Source organism: Cucurbita maxima, unplaced genomic scaffold (genome assembly GCF_002738345.1).
Source record: "Cucurbita maxima cultivar Rimu unplaced genomic scaffold, Cmax_1.0 Cma_Scf00059, whole genome shotgun sequence".
Taxonomy (NCBI): domain Eukaryota; kingdom Viridiplantae; phylum Streptophyta; class Magnoliopsida; order Cucurbitales; family Cucurbitaceae; genus Cucurbita; species Cucurbita maxima.
In genome coordinates this window covers 436,272-460,591 of record NW_019272075.1, presented here as the reverse complement: position 1 = coordinate 460,591, position 24,320 = coordinate 436,272, and the positions used below count along the sequence as shown (strand labels likewise).

General features: G+C 35.9%; 3 protein-coding genes across 6 annotated transcripts; 1 reads left to right on the top strand and 2 right to left on the bottom strand.

Moving 5' to 3' along the window:
• Positions 1-621: 621 nt before the first annotated feature.
• LOC111471870 (mitotic checkpoint protein BUB3.3) lies at positions 622-8,774 on the bottom strand. Its single transcript, XM_023117543.1, has 10 exons — positions 8,544-8,774; positions 8,315-8,445; positions 6,449-6,531; positions 5,954-6,205; positions 5,716-5,788; positions 4,547-4,627; positions 4,380-4,461; positions 4,208-4,308; positions 3,971-4,086; positions 622-826 (listed from the first exon to the last, which is right to left on the bottom strand). Exons 1-9 carry the CDS (start codon positions 8,652-8,654, stop codon positions 4,008-4,010), a joined length of 993 nt encoding a protein of 330 aa, XP_022973311.1. The 5' UTR covers positions 8,655-8,774; the 3' UTR covers positions 622-826; positions 3,971-4,007.
• A 3,933-nt stretch (positions 8,775-12,707) lies between these two features.
• LOC111471859 (sucrose transport protein SUC3-like) lies at positions 12,708-18,726 on the top strand. Of its 4 annotated transcripts, XR_002715273.1 has the most exons (15): positions 12,708-13,299; positions 13,564-13,629; positions 14,842-14,940; positions 15,040-15,104; positions 15,191-15,275; positions 15,374-15,407; positions 15,597-15,696; positions 15,845-15,920; positions 16,122-16,469; positions 16,618-16,761; positions 16,928-17,161; positions 17,243-17,306; positions 17,384-17,427; positions 18,216-18,462; positions 18,565-18,726. XR_002715273.1 is itself a non-coding variant. In XM_023117528.1 (14 exons), the coding sequence occupies exons 1-14, from the start codon at positions 13,015-13,017 to the stop codon at positions 18,384-18,386; spliced, it is 1,785 nt and encodes a 594-aa protein (XP_022973296.1). In that variant the 5' UTR covers positions 12,708-13,014; the 3' UTR covers positions 18,387-18,726. The 4 variants fall into 4 exon arrangements, 3 of the variants coding, with proteins under 3 accessions (XP_022973296.1, XP_022973295.1, XP_022973297.1); XM_023117528.1 differs by having other exon boundaries at positions 15,627-15,696; positions 18,216-18,726; XM_023117527.1 differs by having other exon boundaries at positions 18,216-18,726.
• Positions 18,727-20,217: 1,491 nt separating this feature from the next.
• Positions 20,218-22,962, bottom strand: LOC111471838 (cell division topological specificity factor homolog, chloroplastic). The gene is made up of 2 exons (XM_023117500.1): positions 22,724-22,962; positions 20,218-21,020 (listed from the first exon to the last, which is right to left on the bottom strand). Exons 1-2 carry the CDS (start codon positions 22,808-22,810, stop codon positions 20,427-20,429), a joined length of 681 nt encoding a protein of 226 aa, XP_022973268.1. The 5' UTR covers positions 22,811-22,962; the 3' UTR covers positions 20,218-20,426.
• Positions 22,963-24,320: the final 1,358 nt, after the last annotated feature.

Sequence of the window (24,320 nt, the reverse complement as noted above, 5' to 3'; positions counted from 1 at the left end):
ATTGGAGTAATCCCAGCTAATCTTGTACTATGTCTTGTCTCGGCTTGAAAACCATTTTAAAAAAGGATCGATTATTAAAAATAATCGGTCAAATACTTCTTGTGAAAGTTCACGAGTTGGAAAAAGAAAAGAATGTGAAAATCTCCTCTTACTAGACAGATTTTAAAATCGTGAGGCTGATGACGGTGAGTAACGAGCCAAAGCGGATAATATACTTTCCTAACGGAGTTAGATATACATACATACACAGAAACAACAAGGAACTAATTTATTTTCAAAACATGGGGTCACTCACTCATAACCTGTCATAGATTAAGATCGTATGGATCGTGCATCTCCTTTACTCACGAGATTTGTAGATCATTGTGACAATGATCCTTCTCATTACAATACTCGAACACCCTTAAAACTTTATAATTCTTTTTATCATTTATATGTAAATAAAAACAACGTATATACATCCTATAAATTATCTCTCTATTCGATTTCTTCTCTCTCATTATCACGACTTGATTTTCGAGATTTCAAATTTCAGACCATGACTAAAATACAATACAACAGTAAATAAATGAAAGCAAAAACACAATAAAATTTCGAGCGAATTAATAAGATACAACACCATAGTCAAAATCTAAAATCCAATACAAAAATAATTCAAAACAAGTGTTTTTTAAGTTATTTACAAACCGTGAATGTGAGCGGGATACAAAATGTTACAAATGACAACCCGTAAAATACAAATTAAATTGACGCCCCGAGTCGACACCTCTATGTGATATTACAGCTCCCAAGCAGTCCTCCACATCAACCAGTAACTTATGATCACCTGAAAAAAAATGGGGAAAGATGTGAGTATAAAAACATTCAATAAGCAACGAACTTATAAGCTCTCATTGCATCCTTAACCTAGTAAGTAACCACAAATTTTTCATTGGGCTCCAAGAAGTTCGGACCCAGTTCAAGAATTCTCCTGATTCCTCGTGTTATCTACTTATGTAGTCTCTCGTCCTCTCAAGGTAGTTATATTCTACACAGTATTAGTTCCTTGTGTTATCTGCTTCTGTAGTCTCTCGTCCCCTCTCAAGATGGGTTTTATTCTACACAGTAGTAGTTCCTTGTGTTGTCTACTTATGTAGTCTGTCATCCCCACTAAAGGTGGGTTTCATTCTACACACTGGCAGTTTCTTAAGTCATCTACTTATATAATCTCTCGTCCCCTCTGAAGGTGGGATTAATCTGCACATAGTAGTGACTTTTCAAGTTAACTATTTATGTAATTCTACATAAATTACTGGCTACTCAAATTCATTGGTTCACACTGCTAATGATCTCATAAGTTCTGACAATTTTCCTTGGGTGGCGTGGAGATTTACTGGGTTGTTAGGACTTGTAGGCGGCTTAGATTTCATCTCGCATTTTTAAGTTATTTGGGGTTAGCCCTTTGAAGCTAAACTAGTCCTCTAGGTGCATTTAGGTCTAGACCTCTGTTCACCGCTCATGATCCTAGGGTGCTCGGTCTACTGAAAACATACTGACCTCGATTAACGTGAAAATAGTTCTAGCTCTATCACCTTATTCTTAACTTGGATCACTCATGCATGCTTGGTTAGGGAGAAATTTATATCAATCATCTAAAGCACGAGAAACATGATCCATTCATTCAAGCATGCTTATTAGGGAAATATTTCTATAAATCACTTGTTTAAAACATTCATGCAATCAAATAAGCTCAATAGGGAGATAACATCCATCAATCGCTCGAAACACCGATCACATTAGTCCATCCTCCCTTCTAACACAGCAGAAAGTATATAGAACAACATTTATCAGAAATCTCATCGTAAGTCTTTTGGTACTAGCATCTTGCATAGCTTACTCGTCCATATTACCCACTCATTTTCTAATCATGCATATTTTATTTCTAGCTCAATGTAAACATAAAAACAACATGCATATTGAAATTCTCCTTCTAGGGGCATAACGATAATTTTTCATGACATACATACAATGCATTCTCATCCGAAATTGCCCTTCAGAAGTCTTAAACATGCATTTTTCTAACTTCCTAAGATAAGGAATGCTCGCATGCTAGATCGTTCTAGTGATCCCTACAAGTATTACTTGTCTAAAGTCGATGTGGTTAATTATCAGGATGAAGCGTGCCTTTTCGAGCTTGTTTTTTCACTTGTTAGAGGCTTCAAATTTCTTGAAAATTTATTGATAGATCTTGGTTTAAGTAAAATTAAGGTCAGTATCAATATCGGTCAAATAGGATCCTCCAATTCCTATAGAACCTTTCATTAAAATACTCCTACAGGGGGATAGTGCTAAGCGAAGTGAAAAGGGTTTTCCATGAGATGGGAAATTCAAACTCTTAGCCTCACATGAGATTTGTGAATAAGTGATCGTCTGATAATGAGCAACGAATGTCAGTCTTTCTGCTAAATAGGATGTATTGAACTCATAGTTCATTAGATACTTTTTATGAATGTCAACTACGTATCGTAAGTAAATTTCTCTCGGTTGTTCAATCATTTGATAACCAGAGTCATTCTATGATAAATGATCACTATGAGTCGAAAAACAGTCGAACAAATTGAATGAGTAAAAAAGGAACTCACACGTGTGTTGGTTTGTGCAGTTCAAGTCAGTCTATTTTTCAATTCAGATGTTGGGTTGTCAATTCATGCACGAATCTTGGGTCGGTTATTGATAGGGTCGGGTCGATTCGCGACACTTGTTGCCACCAAAAACCGTACACGCTTCTGAACTCCATGCTTGACACGTGTCAATCATTAGTCATTGTGCCGCTCGACACGTGTCTCAACCATTTCCAGACAAATACATCTCCCCTATATGCGCACGTAGCTTCCTCCCGTTCATCTTCTTCACCTTATTTCTTGTAACTTATTTCCAAACACACGAAGAAATGTTCAAGTTCAAAGTAGGCAAAAAAAACTACATAATCATCATTCTTGGACGATCCATTGAAACTCCAATTCCAACCCGAATCTCCTCTAAGTTTTGTAGACCTCTTTGAGATAAATAGTCTTTTTTGTGCAATTCCAAATGGGAAGTAAGTCTTCCTATCTTATTGATGAAACTGACTACTTGAAGGCATAGTCATAGTCAAGCCTCCAAAAGACTAAGACTAAGACTCCAGAAGAAAAGGAGTCGAGCCTCTCCTCGAAGGCATATTCCAAAATGACTAAGACTCCAAAAAAAAAAAGGAGTCGAGCCTCGATTAAGGGGGGACATACTTTGTTCGAGGGGAGGTGTTGGATGATAAAAGTCTCACATCGGCTAATTTAGGGAATGATCATATTATAATCAAGGAATACTCTCTCCATTAGTATGCGGCCTTTTGGGGGAGTCCAAAGCAAAGCGATAAGAACTTCCGCTCAAAGTGGACAATATCATACTATTATAGAGTCATGTTTGTCTAACATGAATTTGATTACGAACTTGTGTGGAATCACTACTAGATTAATTGGTCGAGGCTCAGACATTCCTAACTCTCTATTTCAACCTATGACTAATACCCTCGTAACTCTCTTATTTCATTTTTTTGATCTCTGGAACTTTTCTTTTTGAATAAAATGAGAAAGTTTTCATTTATAAACCTTTCTAAATTGAAATAAATTATTTGTGAGGCTAATTCTAAAAAAAATTATTTTTTTCTAAAAGTTTAAAGATATTAATACTATTTTTTAAAAGCTAATGGGTATCTTGAAATGTAGTAAAAAAAAAACTTTAAGAATATTAATGAAATTTTAAAAAAAATGTTAAAAATATATTTTTGAAACAAATTATAACCGATTTCCAAAAAAAAAAATTTGAAGGTTTAAGTTACCGTTGAAAGTTTTAAAACTTTTGAGGGGTTTTATAAAAGTTAGAGATATTTTTATTAATTTAACCTATTTTTGATATTCCATCTATATATTTGGCATAAAAACGAATAATTTATTACCTTTAGTGGGAAGCAAAGCATGGTAGGAAAGGTGAAGCTATCCAGTGGAAGAGGCAGAGGAAGATTTGGGATTGTACTCCTCTATTACATGCAAGAACACTTGAGGAGGATCTTCTCTGTTGCATAAACATAAGATAACAACACCAAATCAACTCCAAAAATAAAGCAATGTTTTAGAGCACACAGGGCAGGAAATGGAGATTGGAAACGAACAAAGATTACGAACAGAAAACGAACCTTTCTTTAGCTTCTTGGTACGTACAACTCGAAGCAACAGCCAAAACTTGTCCTCCGCAGTTGTACGACAACGATGCCACGCTATTTGGAAATCTAGGCAACTAAAACCAAACGAACAACATTCAAACATAGGTGGCCAAGTCAGGGTCACATAAATTTGGAAATCCCATACCTCAAGTATTCTTCTCTTGCTTTGGAAATCCCATACGCTAACAAAGCCTGCATTATCACCCGTAGCAAAGGCACCAGGGTGTCTAAATGCAACATACAAAATTAGAATAATGTGACAAAACATGTTGATGTTGTCCAGCTGAAAGCTAAAGACACTATAATTCATACATTGGATTAAACCCAATATCATTCACCGACTCCAAATGCTTTCTTCTACCCTTTGACTTTGGGTGACACCAGAAAATATATCTGTTTCAAAAATATAAAGGAAATGCTGTGTAAGAATAATGCATCCCAGGAATTATTGGACAAGCCCAAATAATGATTGAAGAATATCATGAATAGTAAAGACAAGCTATGGTTCTGGAGAGATTAAGCATTTCATTCTGATTGTATTAAATTTTTATAGACACTCTAGAAAGATGGAACGTGGCAGAAAATGAATCTTATCATTTGTCTCTTTCTCCTTAATTAAGCCTGAAGTGTAACTAGATGGAGAAGGCCGAAATGCCTACGATTTGGAATCTAGGTTTGACCCTTGACGATCCCAATACTCCCTAACAACCTGACTACGTCACTTTACTTGTCTTAAACTAGAGTACCCTAAGCTTAGAATCCAGAATCTAGATTTAACACATGACACGACGGCTTCAACATTCTCCTACAATCTGACTATGTCGCCTTACTTATCTAAAGCTATTTGTGAGATTGAAGACTATTTTCACATGGGTCCTATCAATATGCTTCCATAACTCACATGCTGATTGCTTCAAACTAAGCACACTTAACTTTACAATTTCTACCATTATAGCACTAAAAAAGAAGGCATCAATATACTAATACTCCAATGACATTAGACAAGTTAGTAACATGCAAATAGATATCAGTGAACAAAAATCGGTGACAACACTTCAAACAGGTGTTCAAAGTAGCTAAGCAGTCTTTTGTAAGCAATTCCCAGTAAATACATCCAAACAAGTTATAAGTTTTCTGTGTTCCCATAATTGACTAAAATCAACTGAACGGGACAACAGATTATTACTGTAGCACCCCAAAAGGATACTGTGAGATCCCATAAACTCATGTTTCTATAATTAATTTGGGTAGGAGAAAGAAACACCCTTTATAAGGGTATGAAAACTACTCCCTAACAGATGCGTTTTAAAACCTTGAAGGGAAGCCCGAAAGAAAAGGGTTAAATAGGATAATATTTGGTAGCGGTGAGTTTGAGCCGTTACAGATAAGATAAAGCTTTTAAGCAATATACTAACTCGAGCTAGTTCAACATATGATTTAAGTAATTAGCATCCATATTCAAAGGTAGGGAAAGCAAAAACCTGATGTCATCTGCTTGGTCCAGACAAGCAATCTCCAAAGCCACACGTCCATCTACTGAGCCAACCGCAAATCCTACAAGGAAAGTATTTAGAAGTGAACACAATTCAAGCAAAAGTTGCCTGATCTACATAGTTTTAACAAAAATTACATATTAAGAAAAAAAAAAAAGGCGTCCTTCAACAATCAGAATATTAGCTATAAGTTATCTGGAAGAAACTGCACAATATGTCAACCAACCTTCAGTATAAGGAACAGAGCTTACACAAGCAACTGGAACTTTCATACAAGAATCTGTGAGTTGAACTGGTTTTTGTATGTTACGTAAGTCCAGTGAATATACGCATACTCCAGAAGCCACAATTAAATTAAATCCAGAGATAGACATGGACACCACATCTGAACCCCTGTTTCTCACAAATGACACACATTTTTCTCTACGCGTATCCCACAACAGTATCTTTCCATCCAAACCCGCTGTTACTATTTGGCCTACAAAAATAAAGGGAGTAAATTCTATTTTTTCATAACCAATGTGACAAAGGGTCTCAAATAACTTTTCTAAACAACACAGAATTTAATAAGCCAATTCTTGAGAATGAGAATCACGGTTCATCAAGTTCAAAAGGAAAATACTAGCCAGTCATTAACAGGCATACTAAAAGGAAAGATTATTATTTCCAACATGATCAATAATTTACCAGAAGTTATATGTTAAGAGGTAAAGTAGCTCACATGTTTGATCCGAATAGCTGATATTGGTTGCAATGTCGTCATGCTTTCCAATGGTTTCAGAAATTCCTGATTGCAAGTCATACCTGTAAAGTTTTAATGAAAGCCATTAGCAACCTATGCTCAAAATATCTAACCATGACTCAATGCCGCTAGCATAAAACAGACCTAGAAAGGTAAAGAAAAGAACAAGGAAAAATTTATAATAACGTTTTTAGAAACTATTGCAAGATAAAGTAACAGACTAAAATACTTGTAATTTGTCTGTTTTTGTTAGACTCATAATACAATACATTTGTTTGTATTCGTTTTTTGTTTCTCATAAAAAAACTATGGGTACAATATTACAAATGGGCTTATCCAAGAAACACTTTCTTCCATTATGAACAAGAAAAGAGTGGATGTGAAAAAAGTTCATAAGTGGGATTTGTTATCCCAGAAACGCTTTCTTCCAAGTGTTTTGGGTGATTCATTCAAGACACATGGATGATCAAGTTTGAAATTTTGTATCAATGTCGAAAGGGGAGGAGTCCTCCACAAAGAAATCACACATTTGAGTTTCGAAGAGAAGATTTTTTCAAGCTTACTTTACAAGATTCAGATGATGACTAGAAAGTTATTTTGCTAGGAGATCTTGTAGATTCGAAGATGAATATTCTCGAAGAAAGGGAGAATGGTAAGAAAATAAGTGATCAACCAAGATCAAATAGAACTTATTCTCAAATTCAAACCTATGAGTCAACCATTATGCCGCACAGTCCAATCATTAAAGTTAAAAGATGACAAGAAGTATTGAATGCGTTTCCAAGCTGTAGATTTTGTGTGAAATAGCCCAAGCCCACCGCTAGTAGATATTGTCCTCCTTGGACTTTCCCTTCAAAGGCTTCCCCTCAAGGTTTTAAAACATGTCTATTAGGGAGAGGTTTTTACACCTTTATAAGAAATGTTTTGTTCCCCTCTCCAACCAATGTGAGATCTTACCACCCAACCCTCTTGGGGGCCCAGCATCCTCATTGGCACACTGCTCAGTGTACGACTCTGATACCATTTGTGACACCCCAAGCCTACCGCTAGCAGATATTATCTTCTTTGGGTTTTCCATTCAAGGGTTTCCCCACGAAGTTTTAAGACGCGTCTGTTAGGGAGAGGTTTCTACACCCTTATAAACAATGTTTCGTTCCCTTCTCCAACTGATGTAGGATCTCACAATCCACACCCTTAGGGGCCCAACGTTCTCACTGGCACACCGCTCGGTGTCTAGCTCTAATATCAAACTATATCGACCTGTGATTCAAGGTATCGAAAATCGGGTCGTTACATGGTGAGAGTTGCGTCCATTCAAGTTTGATAAGGAAACTATTCATCCAAGAGACTTAATGAATCTAAAAAATCAAAATCACTCCTATCTTGACTACAATATGTACCTTATAAATTTATGTATTCTTATGACTGTCGTGGGGCTTCACCTAGAATAAGAGGGGTTTTCATGCATAATTGAAGTAGTTCTTTTAATAATCCTCTTAAGAAATCAAGCGACAAAAAATTGACTATCTAGAACAGAATGAGATGAAAAGAAGAACAAACAAACTACTGCATTTACTATTTCAGAGCAGAAAACAGGACAGAATTTAACTCCATCATTAACATCTAAATAATCCTCACGTTTCACTTCAGGAACTTTTCCTATTTGGTGGAAGGGGGTTGAAAGAGACAATTTCCCTCCCAACTATGTGTAAATCATTTCAATTGAAAGAAGAACAATGGAACAAATCGAGATAATTGCTAGATCCAAATATCTTAATCTGTACCATGATATTTCATTTCATAACATTAACCCAAAGGATTTATTAATAAATTCGAACCCCAAACCTTCTTATTAAGCCATCAGAACCAGCGCTCAAAGCCAGTGACTCGTCCTGGAAGCAGCAGTCCAGCAGTGCAGCTTCGGAGGGAGCTTCAAGTCTGAGTGCAGAATTATCCACATCGTACAAACGAAGACTCTGTCCAAAAAAACCAAAACCTAGAACTTCATTCATAGTGAACGAAAAGAAATGGCAGAAACGTTCAAAGAATTTGGAACACCAAAAGGAACACTAACAGAATCCCAGGAAGAAATAAGGAGATTGTTCGAACAGGGAGCGAATTGGATTGTGGAGATGGCATCTTGGATCGGATTTTGAAAATCCAGCAAAACCCTGTTGGGTTCCATGCCTGGGGATCGAGGTTAGACGAACAAAAGAGGCGGGAAATGAAGTAATAGAACAAAATTTGAGTTGGATGAGACACTCTTTCAAGCGGTATAATAATAAATGAAGGGTTTTTGAAAAAATGATCCCCGGCGGAATGGTGGTGCGATATCAGACGCTTGGCTGTGTGTATGGCTCACGTTTGATCGGATTAAGCCCAATGGGTGGAGGCTAAGCAAACTCAACACGGTTCGAAGAACACAACTCTTCATCCAATCCCTCCCTCGAACAAAGTACGTTTTTCCTTAATGAGCACTTTATTCGACATTTGAAGATTTATCAATATTGACATGACTAAGTTTAGGACATGGCTCTGATGATATCATGTTAGAAGAACACAATTCTCCGTAATGGTATAATAGTCCACTTTAAGCAAAAGTTCTTATGGTTTTGCTTTGAGTTCTCAAAAGGTCTTATACCAGTAGATATAGTATTCCTTAGACTATAAATCCTGATCATTCCTAAAATTAGTAGATATGGGACTTTCATCATCGAACCAGGACAAGCTTGTTGAGTAAACTCCATATTGGGCAAGAGGCCTGGCACTCAGGTCAAGCAAACTCAAACCGAGCCTAGTCTTTTTACATTTGCTTGGGAATCAATTATCAATTCAAGATCCACAAAAAAATCGCCACTGGTCATGAGCAAAGTCGCCGCTCAGACACACATCATCTAAGGAAAAGTTCATGTATGAAATGGTAAAAAATCGCTAAAGAAGTAAGATTCAGATTATCTTATTAATCGAATATTTAAATGCAATAATACTGGTTTGAAATTCGTCAACCAGCGAAATCAATAGCTTGAATGATCGATCTAAACAACTTATAATTGCAAATAAACTTAGCACTGACTAAATGAAAGTAAAAATGCTTTTTTTACTAAACTTTTCAAGTCTTAACGTACATAACTCTATATAGCCTTAAAATTAAAACTCTAACCTTACCTAAGTCAAAAGCCGTAACTTTCATATTTTATTATTATAATTAGACTATATTTTATGTCGTAATTACCCACCACCTAAAATAAGCTTTAAAATATTATAACTCTAAATTATTATCCACTCTAAAATTGTAACTATCTAAAAATAAATTATTACGTGGCATAAATTGCAATATCTTGTGATAATTTAAACTAACATTTTATTCACTTCTTCTTTGAGGTTTATATTGTATGATTGATGTCTTGGTTCATATCAGAATAACTCCGTCTATTTATTTAACTAGTTAGAAGTGAATTATTTGATAAAGTTTTTAAAATGGTAGATTTCAATAATTCTTTAGAAATTAAATGTATATTGTGATGAATGACGATATTCAAGAATTATATAGTTTAAATTATAATAATCGTGAATGCATGCATAAAATATGAGTAGGTTAGAAATTGATGGTTAGAATTTATGAGCGTGATATATGATCATGCATGCTTGTGAGGAATAAACCATATTGTATGATGGAGTTGAAGAAAGAGACTCTAGTGACGATTAGGTCTCACGTAATACTATATTGGTTTGATGCTAGGATTGGAGGGCATGCAGCCCATATGTTTACTACATCCTGCGGAACCCTCGATGAATGCGTTGAGTGTTAAATTGGGAACATGAGTATTCTAGATTGTCGAGTTGGGTGCTAGTTCAAGTACCAGAATGTCTAGTAGACAAACTGTATTTAACCAAGAGCGAGTCTTACGTATTGTTTGAAATTCATGTTAAACATAAATAGATTTAGTAGGTAAAGAATAGTTAAAATATCTTAAACCAACCACGATGCCTTGTTACTAAAAGCTTCATTAGGAACTTAACGAGTCTGCTAACACAGACTCATTACCAAGATAGGAGAGATTAAACTGATTCGACAATCCCTGAATGCTAACACAGACTCATTACCAAGATAGGAGAGATTAAATTGATTCGAAAATCCTTGAATGCTAACACAGACTCATTATCGGGAAAGAATGTCATGACCGTTGACAAACGAACTCGAGACAATGACCTGACTTGGATTCATCTACTAATGAGCTAGATCGAAACATAGGAAGTATGCGTTCAACTCATGATTTAATATAAAAGTCGTCAAATTTCCAATTTAAGTATACTATTCGCTCAACTTGTTAAATCTAGATAAATTATAACAGCCCGAGCACACCACTAGTAGATATTGTCCTCTTTGGGCTTTTCCTTTCGGGCTTCCCCTCAAGACTTTAAGGATGTTTCATTCTCCTCTCCAACCAATGTGGGATATCACAATTCACCCCCCAACACTCGTTCCTTTCTCCAATCGATGTAGGACCCCCACCAAATTCATCCCTCTTCGGGGCCTAGTGTCCTTGCTGGCACTCGTTCCTTTCTCCAACTGATGTGGGACCTTCTTCGAGACCCAACGTCCTTACTGACACACTGCCTCGTGTCTACCTCCTTTCGGGGAACAACCTCCTCGCTGGCACATCGCTTGGTGTCTGACTTTGATACCATTTGTAACCACTCAAACACATCATTTGTAAATTGTGTTCAAATCTTGCTTGAAATGAGAGAAAGCCATGAAAAGTTGAGATGGGTCGAAGTTTCATGAGTTAGAAACCTAATTTATGTACGACGCATGATATACGATAGATATCACTAGAGTATGCGTTGGGTTCACCAAGTCTTGTGGTAGCACCATCTTGCCTTATTTCTTCCATACCCAACATATTTCGACCTAGTTTTCTTGTACTTACTTTATGTTTTAATGGAAATCTTTCTTAAAGCACTCGAGAGTTTTGTTGAAATTACTCTTACTTATTTGATCAACCGAAGAAGAATATTAACATGTTTAGGTAGCAAAAGGACCGAGCATATTGAAATACTAGCTTAGAACAAGAGTGAGCATACAATCACTAAGATGTTCTAGGGATAATCCAACCACTTGTAAGCAATAAAGGCGATGCATATCGAACAAGGATAACACATAGGAGTCCAACACGAGTAAGGCACTTGAAGATATCTCTACTTAGGTTCACGAACATAAGGATAAAAAACTGCTAGTTGAAGCACAAATATAAGATTGTACGGTTGCTAGGAATCACCTTGTTTCACCAAAATCTATAATTAACGTGATTGCTTTGTGTCAAGGTGAAAGTAAATCGTCAATCGACTTGGATATATTAGTTCTCATCAATAAGCAATTCCATCATCAACATATAGTTGCTCCATATTCACGAAACCATCGTACCCATACTGATATGGAATCAACCCAAGGGAAAGTATGGAACGGATTACCTTGATGATCAAGATCAAGAGTAAAGAAAACTCGTTTCTAAACTCCACAAGAGATTTGATCAATACCACTTGAATGACTCTTGCATACAGGTTCTAAATCCAACAAGAATTTGCAAAGAAAATCTTAGTTTTCATTTAATTAAAAAATAAAAAAATGTGATGTCTCTGATTAAAGAAAAAAATAGCCTCTACAGCTTTAACTAGTGGAATATGATAAGTTACTTGAGTTACCTAATATAACTTAAATATGATAAACAAATATTTAAATTATAATTAAATAGTGGAAGGAATGAAATGTGTTTATTAGTCATCCTTGGACTAGTTCCATAAACTTAGCTGAGTTCATTAAATGCAACTTAAAGTGCACGTAATGCATTTTTTTCTTGAAGCTCAACTTTGCACAACATATAAGAGAGGCATCCAACGTCTTATACAATTTTCTTTGATGAGCTCACCCTAGCTTGAATATAAGTGTATAAGGTTTATTTTCGTGGTTCATATCATATACATACAATAAATATTAAAACAACTTCAATTAATTACTCCTAAATATATTATTAATATGTTGTCCAATAAAATAGTCGTTAAAATGTTTAATTATTTCTCGTATTTGTAATTGTATTCATGAAATAATTTTTTTTAAAAAAATACAAATTTAGTAGGTCATTTGAAAAATGTAAAAAAGGTTTATTTATTAATGTAATATTCTAATTAAAAAAAAAAAATCTATATAAAACCGGGATGTCTTTACTTTTTCGACAGCTAATTGTAGAAATTCCATGAATGAAGAATTCATTTTGGAGTTTCAGATCACATTTTCATAAGATCCTAGGATCCTGCGCGGTGTAATTGACGGCGATAGTAGTTTTCTGCTTCTGCAATGGCGGTGAATTTGAACTGAAGCCACGGGTTCGTCTTTCATTCCTTCAGATTTCATCCATCACGTTCGACCGCTTGAAAAATTTCAGCCCCAATTCCTTGACTGTGATTGAATCGCCATTGGAAGCTTTAGATCGGTGTGTGGATCTTATGTAAGCGGACGATTTTTCCCTTGCAGCTGATTACCTCTACTAATGGTGGGGAAGCCTAGCTCGGTTTCCTTCAGGGTTCCGTACCGGAACCTCCAGGATGCGGAAGTAGAGATGGTGGCTGTCGATGAACAGCAGCTCCAAGGGATTGATCTCAATTCTCCTTCTTCTAGTAGATGTGCCAATGGAAGCCCAGACGGTTCGTCGTCAACGCCTCATGTTAGATCTACGCCAAATAGTTTGATTATCTTAATTCTCAGTTGTACTATCGCTGCCGGTGTTCAATTTGGTTGGGCATTACAGCTCTCCTTACTAACTCCCTATATTCAGGTATTGTTTCTCGCTTGCGTCTCTGATTTCGTTTTCGTCTATGAATCGGTAGGTGTTTGGATTCAGTATTGGCGTATTATTCAAATTGTTTTCTACGAAAATCGTCCTCTGATCATTCTTTAATTACGACATTGTTTAGTTACATGGTGTATTTCATGTACGTTGTGTTAGTATAAGGCTTTTCTAGCTCATGTCACTCGACGGTTATATTTGTCTATATTTATTCGGTTGCTAATTTCTTCAACTTTTTGTGTAACTGTGTAGACACTTGGAATCGAGCATGCATTTTCTTCGTTTATTTGGCTTTGCGGTCCCATCACTGGTCTCGTGGTAGGTGATTATAACCATTTCGTATCAATTCTTCCCTAAATTTTCTGTTATTGTTAATGAAAAATTTGTCCATGACTGATAGAAAATGTATCTACTTAACTTACGGTGTAAATTAAACCGACAATTAGGATAAGCACGAAAATTAAAGCTTCTGTAAATGTATATCTCTAATACATCAAAACTCATTGCCCGTGGATAAAGAAAAACCGTTTCAACATCAAAAACAACAAAAACTAGAGCAAATATATAATAATGGATTCGAAATTGTACCCAACCATCGCCCATTTGTTCTATTCCCGATTCAAAAGTTTCTCCGGCTCTTTGCTAAGAGGGGCTAAAACTCCAGAAATGAGAAATATTATGCATTGAAACAATAGCTACCATATGTATGGATGAATGGGGTCAGTTTTATTTATTATGTTATCGACCACCATGGATCCGAATCTACTACTGTTGTAAATTCATATGCATTTGCAGGTTTGGGTTCATGCCTTGGTCACTTACCTAGTTTACTATGAGCGTTTTTTGGCTATCTGTAGGGCTAGTTGATCGTCTCGTTGGGGTAATAGTGACTATTAGATATGTATAATGTATAAATATACATTCCATTCATCACATGCTGGATTGGTTGTTTTTCTCTGAAGTATACTATTAATGTCTGTTGTCATGTGGTTCTCTTTTGTATGGTTCTTATGTCTACACTTTGAGGCACAGAAGATTAGGACATGGTGATCATTTAGCAGTCTGTTACCTAGCTTGTGTCTAACATGCAGTCTTCAAAGAAAGCAAGTTAGTAATGCTCTGTTGGTTTGCATTATAAGAAGACCTGTTATGTATTAAAAGGCTCATGGTTTTTGATTTCTAAAGATTGGCTAGATATGATCTTTATTTTTTGTTGCATGAAGTTAAGTTCCTCCTTTTTCTTCTTCAAATATATGTGTGACTTGTTATGCCCTCGATTATCAGTAACATATGGATTGACTATTTCAAGCTCTTTCCTGGGACTGGATGGAAATTTTTGAACGTTCAAAAACTTTTTGTTCTTTGGTTACTCTTCTGCTGATCCTTGGCTCTTAATTATAGTCATTTACATGGTATTTGCGTTACTTCTGATTCTTTCTTTCTGATGTAATGGATAAAGTTCTGTTGAAGCTTCAGAAATATCCATCTTCGTTGATTTTGATTTTTTTTATTTTAATATTTGGTTCTTAGGTTCAACCATGTGTTGGTATATGGAGTGATAAGTGTTCTTCAAAGTATGGAAGGAGGCGTCCCTTTATTCTTGCTGGGTCTTTAATGATAGCAGTAGCTGTAAGCTGTGTTTTTCTGGGTACTTGTTTTGTTTCCTTTTTGATTAACAACTATTGTCTAAAGCATTAGAAACTAAATGGTTATTTATTATTTAAATAGGTGGTGTTGATTGGATTTTCTGCTGACATTGGATATATACTAGGAGATACGAAGGAACATTGCAGGTTTGTTATCTTTCTTGGCGCTCTCTTGTATATTTCTTTTTTGTGAGCAAGTATGACTTCTAAATTGATTGTTCATGCTTATACAGAGTATATAAGGGTACACGAACAAGGGCAGCTATTATTTTTGTAATAGGCTTTTGGATGCTTGATCTTGCAAACAATACAGTGCAGGTATTACCTACAAGGATTGGGTACTTATATTTTTCTTTCACTTCTGTGTTTAAAGTATTTGTATGAGTAAAATAAGTTATCTTGCGACCATCTTTCAGGGTCCTGCCCGTGCTCTTCTAGCTGATTTATCAGGTTACACCTCCCCCTCAAAAAAAAAAAAAAAAAAAAAAGGAAAAAATAAAAGATGATAACGATAAGATAATAATTTGACTGTAATTTTTCTCCATTTAGTTTCTGTGGACACGAATATCTGTGGCTTCTATTTTGAATTTTATATGCTTGATAATCACCCAGCATTTTCTTGTTGGTGCTTTATTCTAGGTCCTGATCAACACAATGTTGCAAATGCAGTATTTTGTTCATGGATGGCTGTTGGTAATATCCTAGGTTTTTCAGCAGGAGCTAGTGGAAACTGGCACAAGTAATATTTCGAGCCAGATTTGAGACTTAATGTTTCCATCCATTTACATTTGCATTTGTGCTATTTATTTGGCCATCGTTTTCTGAGATTAGTTCATATTTTGAATCTTCTTTTTTGATTTCCCTTCCTATGATTCATCTTTGGGCAGATGGTTTCCTTTCCTTTTGAGTGATGCTTGCTGTGAAGCCTGTGGAAACCTTAAAGCAGCATTTCTTATCGCTGTGGTGAGCTACTGATAAGCATATAGTTCAATATATTCCATGATATAAAATTTCGTTTACTGTGTACCTCTTTAAGATGCTCTATCATGTTTGGTTCTTATGCTCATGACTGTCATAAACAAAGACAACTGTTTCATCTTTTGGATTGTGACTAGAATTTTATTCTCTAACTGCAGTTCTAACATCTGCATTTCACTTGTGCAGGTTTTTCTAACCATATGTACTCTTGTTACCATATATTTTGCCCATGAAGTTCCACTTACTGCTGTAGATCAACTACCACGTTTATCAGATTCTGCTCCTCTGTTGAATGGGAATGAACAAAGTAGTCCTAATATTGTAAAATCGGAGCTTAACAGTCCAAATGGGAGCAATGACAACTATGGCTATCAAAAAGATGTGAATTTGGAAATTTCAAAATCAATAATTGAGGAAAATCACAGTGAAAGTTATTACGATGGTCCTGCAACAGTGGTAGTCAAATTGTTAACCAGTTTAAGGCATTTACCACCGGCCATGCATTCAGTGCTTCTTGTGATGGCTCTTAGCTGGGTATGTTCTACTGTTAATTAAAATCTTATTTCCGCTATTATATTTTCCTCTTAGCTTTGCATCTATGTATTGCCAAATTTCCAGTGGCTATGTGGATCATGTAGGCAGCTCTTGAATATTGCTTTTGGTGCTTGCGTTTTGCATGCAGTTATCCTGGTTTCCCTTCTTCTTATTTGATACGGATTGGATGGGAAGGGAAGTGTACCATGGGGACCCAAAAGGAAGTTTGACTGATGAACAGGTGTATGATCAGGGTGTCAGAGAAGGTGCATTTGGTTTGCTATTGAATTCTGTAAGAACTCAGATTTGATTACATTTATTAGTTTGAGTTTTTTCATATATGTTGGGGGATTCGAGTTTGATTAAATTATGAGTTGTCTCTATTATATTTTTAGACGTTAGTTATCATTTTTCTTCCCTCACGAAGTGTTTGTTTTTATTTATGTTCTGTGTTATAGGTTGTTCTTGGTATCAGTTCTTTCTTCATAGAGCCGATGTGTCAGCGCATGGGAGCAAGACTTGTCTGGGCAATAAGCAACTTTATTGTGTTTGCATGCATGACGGGAACTACTATTATCAGTTTAATATCTGTCAGCCAATACTCTGAAGGAATCGAACACGTTATAGGAGGAAACTCAACAATAAAAAATGCTTCCTTGGCTGTTTTTGTTCTTCTTGGTTTTCCTCTTGCTGTAAATGTCAAAGTTTATCTTTTCAATTTATTCTCTTTATATCACATCCTTGAAGTTAAAAGTCCATTGTTTCTGTTGCAGATAACTTATAGCGTTCCCTTCTCTTTGACAGCAGAATTGACTGCTGATTCTGGTGGTGGCCAAGGTTTGGATTGAGTTCATGCAGTATTTTTCATGGTGTTTATAGACTATCTGGATTCTGATACTTACTGAATTTTACAGGATTGGCTATAGGAGTTCTCAATCTTGCAGTTGTTATTCCCCAGGTATGGGTGACTAGCATATTATATCTAATTTTAGAAAACCAAAATTATTTTGATGTTTAAGCATTTAAGTGAGAATATTTGCTAAAACAACCCCACCTAAATAGGGGTGAAATTCTCTATTTATAAGAGAAAAATGGATACAAGATATTTGCATATAATAAAAGGTAAAAAATGATACCGATGGTAAAGGCAAATATTTTATGATATCTATGGTAAACCGTAATGGAAGACTAAATAACAAGTGCTTACAGGAGGATGGAAAGTGTGAGAAATCTCACGTTGGTTGGGGAGGAAAACAAAACACCCTTTATAAGGGTGTGGAAACCTTTCTTTAGCAGATGAGTTTTAAAGCTTTGAGGGAAGCCTGAAAGGGAAAGCACAAAGAGGACAATATATGCTCGCTGTGAGCTTGGGCTTGGGCTGTTACAGAAATCTTTTCAAAATTTTCACGGGGGCTTTTAATCAATTAGTGCTTTCCTTAAAAGTAGTTCTGTAAAAGTGTTCTATAAAAGCATTCCTTTTAAATGTTGGTAAGTTTTTATTTCTATTTTTTTCATACATAAAGAGAACCATTCTGGATTGATACTTCAATTTTGTTCTTTTTATTCCTTACTCTTCAGTTGGTTCTTTTCTGTAGCTTCGGATATATCACGAATCCAAGTGAAAACCGTAACCAAATTATTTTTCAACGTTGATCTAGTCTTCCTCCACCTTCCTTTCATCCCCTTTTGCGTTTACCATTACAACACTTAACGTGGTAACATATACATTATGTATGATTTGTTCAGATGATTGTATCACTGGGTGCTGGGCCATGGGATGCATTATTCAGTGGAGGAAACATTCCTGCATTTGCTTTGGCTTCTGTTTGTGCGCTTGCGGCTGGAGTTGTTGCGCTTCTTAGATTGCCTGATCACACCAACAGTTCTTTCAAATCCACAGGTTTTCATTTTGGTTGAAGAAGAGTGCATCAAACTTTTAAAACAAGCTAGAACATACATGCACATGGTCCCTGCCAATCAACGCTTTTACAAGGTTGGATTTCCAGTGCCATTACAGTTCCCTATAACCTTTATTTAAACTTATATGCATTCAATATTCATATTCATTGATTTTTTCTGGGTATCTGTACCGTAGGTAGTGTAAATTTTCACTTACCAAGATGAGTAAAGTGGAGATATAACGATGACAGAAGTCTCGCTTGCACGTTTATGTTATTTGTTCTCGTAGAAACACAACGACAATAATACGTTATAGTGGATAGATTAATGAAATTAATGAAGAGTTTCTTTCCTCGTATTTATTCTTCTTCTCCATCCTAACCTTTTGCTTTCATGTTCCTTAAAATCTAAGGTACAAAAAGAAAAAAAAAACAAAGACTTTGGCCATTTATGTAAGGTTCTTACTTGTAGATTGTTGTTGGTGGAGTTATACAGTGAAGTTTCCCCAAACATTGAAATTATTATGGGTATTCTTTTGATATGCTTTATGGTACCTTTTATTTGCAAGCCCATTAATTTTGGTATTGAGATATGTGTGGCCTTCAAGGTTGAACTACAAATAGGATCTCGGTTGAGGGAGTGCGTTAGAACGCACGAGTAAATGGAAAGGACAAAGCCAAGGTTTGAATCGAGTACTAAATATTGATTTTTTTACCTTGACCAAGTTTCATTTCGAGCCTTCATAGCTAAACAAGCCCACTATCAATCAATTCAACCATTCATCCATCAATTCACAAACCCACATGAGTCTTCAAGTCTTCATTCACTTGTATAAACCTTGGTTTAAGAGATAAGTCAGGTTAACTCTTGAATTTTAGGCTTAGGTGCAACTAATCACATAACCCTTCACTCACAATATTTTAAAACACATATACCATATACTATGTTCCAGTAATCGAAATATTATAGTTGCAAATGGAATCAGTGTCATAGGTGTTATATTCATTTCTCTAACTCTTAAATGAAAAGACGTCCTACACGTTCCAAAATTATCTAATAGTCTCCTTTTATACAAAACTTATCCATGACACTTATTTTCTCCTCGCATGTTAAGGACTCCAAGTCTCTGATTTTTCATGTGATAAACGTGGATTTGTGCAACATAATCGTGTTATCTTTTTCCATTAATCAAAATAAAAACTCTACCCATTTTCATTTGATTTATAATGATATATGGGGACTCTCGATTATTCCAAGTATTTCTGGTGCTCGTTGGTTTCTCAATTAATTGATGATTATACTTAATATAGTTGACACATTTTAAACACTAGATGGAGTTATTGATGGATAAATTGTTATAAAACTTTATTTATTATTTTAATTTCATAATTTATTATATCAGTAGAAGTATGTAAGTTAAGTATTGTATAATTTCTTTGGTGGAAAGACTATAAATAAAAGACAGATTTTTTATGAATAAAATTTAGTTTATTTCTTCTTCTAAATTTGAGCATCATCTATTTCTTATATTATATTGCATCATCGGTTTTAATCTGAGCTCCATGAGCCCCAAGAACAAATTTAAATGGTATATTACATCCGAACCATTCAATTGTAGAGGACTCAATTTCGAACAAAATTTGGATCTTTGACCATAAGAGCTAATATGATTCAGCCTTAAAAAGATATTAATTTATTTTATTCATGAGTTCTTCCTTCAATGGACCATTGGGCTGTCTATCAAACAATCACGTGCACATGTATGTATATGTATGTATATATATATATATATATATATGAACGAACCTGTATTAGAAAGACCAATGAAATCCAGATCAAAGGTGGTACATAGGAAAACAGATAACACAACTACGCATAAATAACCACAGCAAAACAAAAGCCCTTTGCGGTAAAGGACTAAATCCAAGCTACAATCTCAAATTGATAGAAATCAATACACAGTTTATGTACAGAAGAAGAAACCTTTGGTTACTGCCACTCTTCAAATACAAATTCTTTATCCATTTCAACAATAGGAAAGCTTTTGATATTCTGTTTTCAATCTGGAATGAAGAAATCAAACCTCACGTCGACCGAACCAGATGTCTCTCCCTTATCTTTGTATTCTATGTTCGTTATCGTTCCACTCTCGTCTTCTTCTTGATATTCTTTTTTCACCCTCCTCACAGGTACTGTCACAGAATAAATGGTTCCAAGATCAGCATCTGCTGACATGCTCAACTCAACTTTATCCTTCGATTCAATTTCTACGAAATCTGATAGAGCTCGCACTATGTTGCTAACAATCTTCCGTTTAGCCTCGTCACTAACAGCGCATCGGTCAGCAAACAGGATCATCTTTAGTCGCTGCTTGGCGATCAGTGCGTTGGAGTTTCTCTTAGATGCTGGAGTTGGAAATAAAATTCTCCAAGCCAAGTTTAAACGCTCAAAGAAGTTCATGTTTATGGCATTCATAAGGAAGGTTTCAGCTTCTTGGCTCGATGTCTTTGACGACAGTTCATAACTTCCTGAGCTTCCAGTAGTTATATGAGAAACGCCACGCCTATTACGACTATCAATTGCCATGTTGCGCCATTTTAGTGCAACTTCCTGAATGCAAGGCCCTCCCCTTGAAAAACCAGAGAATTCAACCTAGGATGAAGCACATACAATAAGCATCAAGGCATATATGCAATTGTTTCCAGAGAAAAAATCAAAATGCAGCAAAACTACCAATAAATTAATTATTCGATTCAGTGGAAGAATGTGTCGGTCAATACATGATCTGTAAGGGTGGTCTTTCTGGTTCCAGATAGTCTACATCTATAGCAGGAAGGGATGGAGGGGAATCCATTAGTGTAGAAATAACATAAATATTAGTGCTTTCCAAGTAACCGACTTTGTTACTGTGTCAGGATGAGGTGAGAATCTAAGGAGTATTTCAGGGAAGCAAAGACAGAAGGGTGACAGTTTTGGACTCGGGAGTTCGAGTTGGGAGAGAAGCTGAACTCATAGATTTTTCTTTAGGCCTGTCTCTCTACGATTTTCCTTTTGATTCAGTGTAAACCTATCAAATATTTACATTCGAAAAATGAAAGATGCTGAAATAGACATGATCTGTTTTCGCAACTACTTGACTTGTGTGTAACTATCTCACAATCGTCAGAACAGCCAGAAATACTAAATAGCGTGCACTGTGATTTGGTCGGTCTAGTGAAAAGTAGTCCATTATTGCTGCATGATAAGAAAGGATCTGGATTATGTTACATCACATTCTTCACTATACCCAAAATCTAATTTTTACAAGGTGGGTCTGGCAAGTTGTGCATGTTCCCAGGATTTTTTTTTATAAGAACTCGAGAACTATATTCAATAAAGAAGGCATAAAAGAACAGCATAGTGGACTTGTTCTAAATAAACCAAATTCATCTTCTCCCGGAAGGATAACCAGCTGCTAAACTCTCTATCGAAACATCGTCTCCTAGCACCCAGGTTCCATGATTGACTATCACAACTCCAGAAAAACTTGAGTCACGGTCAATTCTTTTCGACAGCGTTGTGGGGAATGTTAATATTCAAGTGTTTCGACTGAAATTTGTCTGCCACCGGGACAACCCTTTTTTTTAATTGTTGAGACAGCATAAAAACAGAAGAAAAAAAACAGGGAAAAAAAAAACTGCTGTAAAGAAGTCAAATCGATTCAGATATCCTCCCAAAATCGAATTTTCTTACTAGCCCCAGGTTTAAACTTGACAAAACAGAAGAAAGGGTCGTTTCTATGCGAACCAGGTCGTTTTTGGCTATATCTGCAAGATTTCTTACCAAAAACATGCAAGGAGGTTTCATCTATCCTGAGACATACTCTAATAGACTACATTTTATGTTATAAAGTTCTCAAGGAGGTTAATCTTTGAGAATCCTATTGTTGTGGACTACGAGAGACTCATTCTGCAACGATATAGAACCATTGGAATCAAGGCCTTTGTGTCAATTAAGTCATTAAGTCTCATCCATGCGCGCTACAAGGGATTGTCGGGTAAAATGAAGCAAAAAAAAAAAAAAAAATTGCTACAAATTCACATAGAACCCTAGAATTCTCGAATACAGTTCACTAATCTGAAAAATAATTGTAGTAATGCAAAAAATCCAAACTGCAGAGATAGGGTTAACACGACCTCCAATTCATAAATGCCGCATGAGCAAGAAAACATTTACACCGAAACTCAGAATTCATATCTTCCAGGCACCAAATTCCACATTTACACAAAATTTCCAACGCTTAGGCAACCGAAGGAACAAATAACAGAAGAATTGGAAGAAAATATAGAGAGATGAAAAGAGGAGAAGTTGGGGACCTTTGAAGAGCGAAAAGAAGACCGAAGAGGGTGAGGATGGTGAGAGCAGAGTGTTGCGGAGACTCTGAGATCTCCAGAAACCGCCATTAGCGTTAAGAGCTGTGCAATGCTCCGTCGAGTGCTGTGTGTTCGTTCGTTCGTTCCCCCTCGGCCTTCTGCTGGGCGCCGTTGTCTTGGAGTGGACAGAAACCACTCTCAAGAGCTTCTGTGCAGGGTAAGGAGCACCGGTATTGATTTTAACGTATAAAACGCTGTCGTTTTCGTCTCTCTTATTTGCCTATTTTATTCCATTATTTTTGTAAAATATTATTTTTTTTCCGTATATGTGCATCTAGAGATATCCATGGGGTGAGACAAGGTAATAATCCCGGTTCCCGTCCCCGACCCCGTCTCCCCTTCTATTTTAATTTCTATCTATGAAATTATTTATTTATTTTTTACGGGATCGAACATGTATTAAACACAAAATTCAAAAATCTATTAGGCGTAAAGTTAAAAGTTTAAGGGCTTATTAGACATTTTTTTACGAGGTCAAATCAAATGTATATCAATCAAAAGCTTAGAAACTTAGAAATATGTTTGAAATTTAACGTTTTGTTCGTTTTTTCTCTAGAGATTTGCATGTCTAAGAGTTTACTCTTTACAAGACATTGAAATTTACGTCATGTTCTCTCGATCAATCTTGTTCTAGTTCTTGGACCCCTTATTTTTTGTAATAGAATATGATGGAATGAGTTAATTGTTGAAACACCAAATTTCGAAGGATCTAGATATCACGTTATTTAAGAAAACCTAAGCATGAACAGAGATTTAGAATCGTATCTTTACTATGTCTTGTGTTCGGACTTATAGACTCGTCTTGATCGACAAAGGGATACACGAGGTTGTCTAGAGATTGGAGTCGCTTCTCTTTCCTTGTTGGTGCCTCGTAGAAACTAAGGGGTAGCTAGCTAGCCTTAGCTCAATTGGTGGGGGGTTACACATGCACCTAGGATTTGACTTAAGATTGGTTCCGATAGGGTAGTGCCAAGAGAGTAGAATTCGATGAGATTTGATTGTGCCTTTATAGGCAAAGTAAGGTAATATACCTGAACTAGTAGAACAAGTTACTAACTAATTTTAGGAGAATTGTTAGCGGACGTAATAGAGTAAGTTACTAACTTATAGAGCAACTAGAGTAGAATTTGTAGTAGTCGTTATTAACTGGAGGAGAAAGTTTAGGAAACAAGGTAGTGCTTTCTCCACTATAAATACTCGGGAGAAGTAGGTTTTTTCACAACAACGCACCAACAAAAGAGAATTGAAAAGCTAAGTGTTTAATTTTACTTTGTTCCAAGAGCTCTCTCCCCTCAAGTTTTTCGTTTGTCTCTCTTACTTATTTCGACATATTTCAATCGTGGGTCAAGTCCAACTAGCAATGGGTACTTATTACATATTGTCACCTTATTTAGAGCTTTGTAGTTGATGCACAGCTATAACGTCCTATCTTTCTTCTTTTAGAATAAGAATGGCCCCACAAGGTGTCTTTTTGGGACCCTTGTAGCCAACGGCTCATCTAGCTGTTTTCTCAGTTTGACTAGGTTAGGGAGAGCCATTC

Bases quoted from the DNA above. Each gene is read 5' to 3' on its own strand.
- LOC111471870 (XM_023117543.1), bottom strand. From the start codon at position 8,654: ATGGAACCCAACAGGGTTTTGCTGGATTTTCAAAATCCGATCCAAGAT. The intron at 5,789-5,953 runs GTTGGTTGACAT...CTTTCCTTGTAG, and splicing joins CTCTGTTCCTTATACTGAAG to GATTTGCGGTTGGCTCAGTA. The intron at 4,309-4,379 runs GTATGGGATTTC...GTTTGGTTTTAG, and splicing joins GCAAGAGAAGAATACTTGAG to TTGCCTAGATTTCCAAATAG.
- LOC111471859 (XM_023117527.1), top strand. From the start codon at position 13,015: ATGGTGGGGAAGCCTAGCTCGGTTTCCTTCAGGGTTCCGTACCGGAAC. The intron at 15,408-15,596 runs GTTACACCTCCC...GCTTTATTCTAG, and splicing joins TCTTCTAGCTGATTTATCAG to GTCCTGATCAACACAATGTT. The intron at 17,307-17,383 runs GTTTGGATTGAG...TGAATTTTACAG, and splicing joins TGATTCTGGTGGTGGCCAAG to GATTGGCTATAGGAGTTCTC.
- LOC111471838 (XM_023117500.1), bottom strand. From the start codon at position 22,810: ATGGCGGTTTCTGGAGATCTCAGAGTCTCCGCAACACTCTGCTCTCAC. The intron at 21,021-22,723 runs GTCCCCAACTTC...GCTTCATCCTAG, and splicing joins CTTCTTTTCGCTCTTCAAAG to GTTGAATTCTCTGGTTTTTC.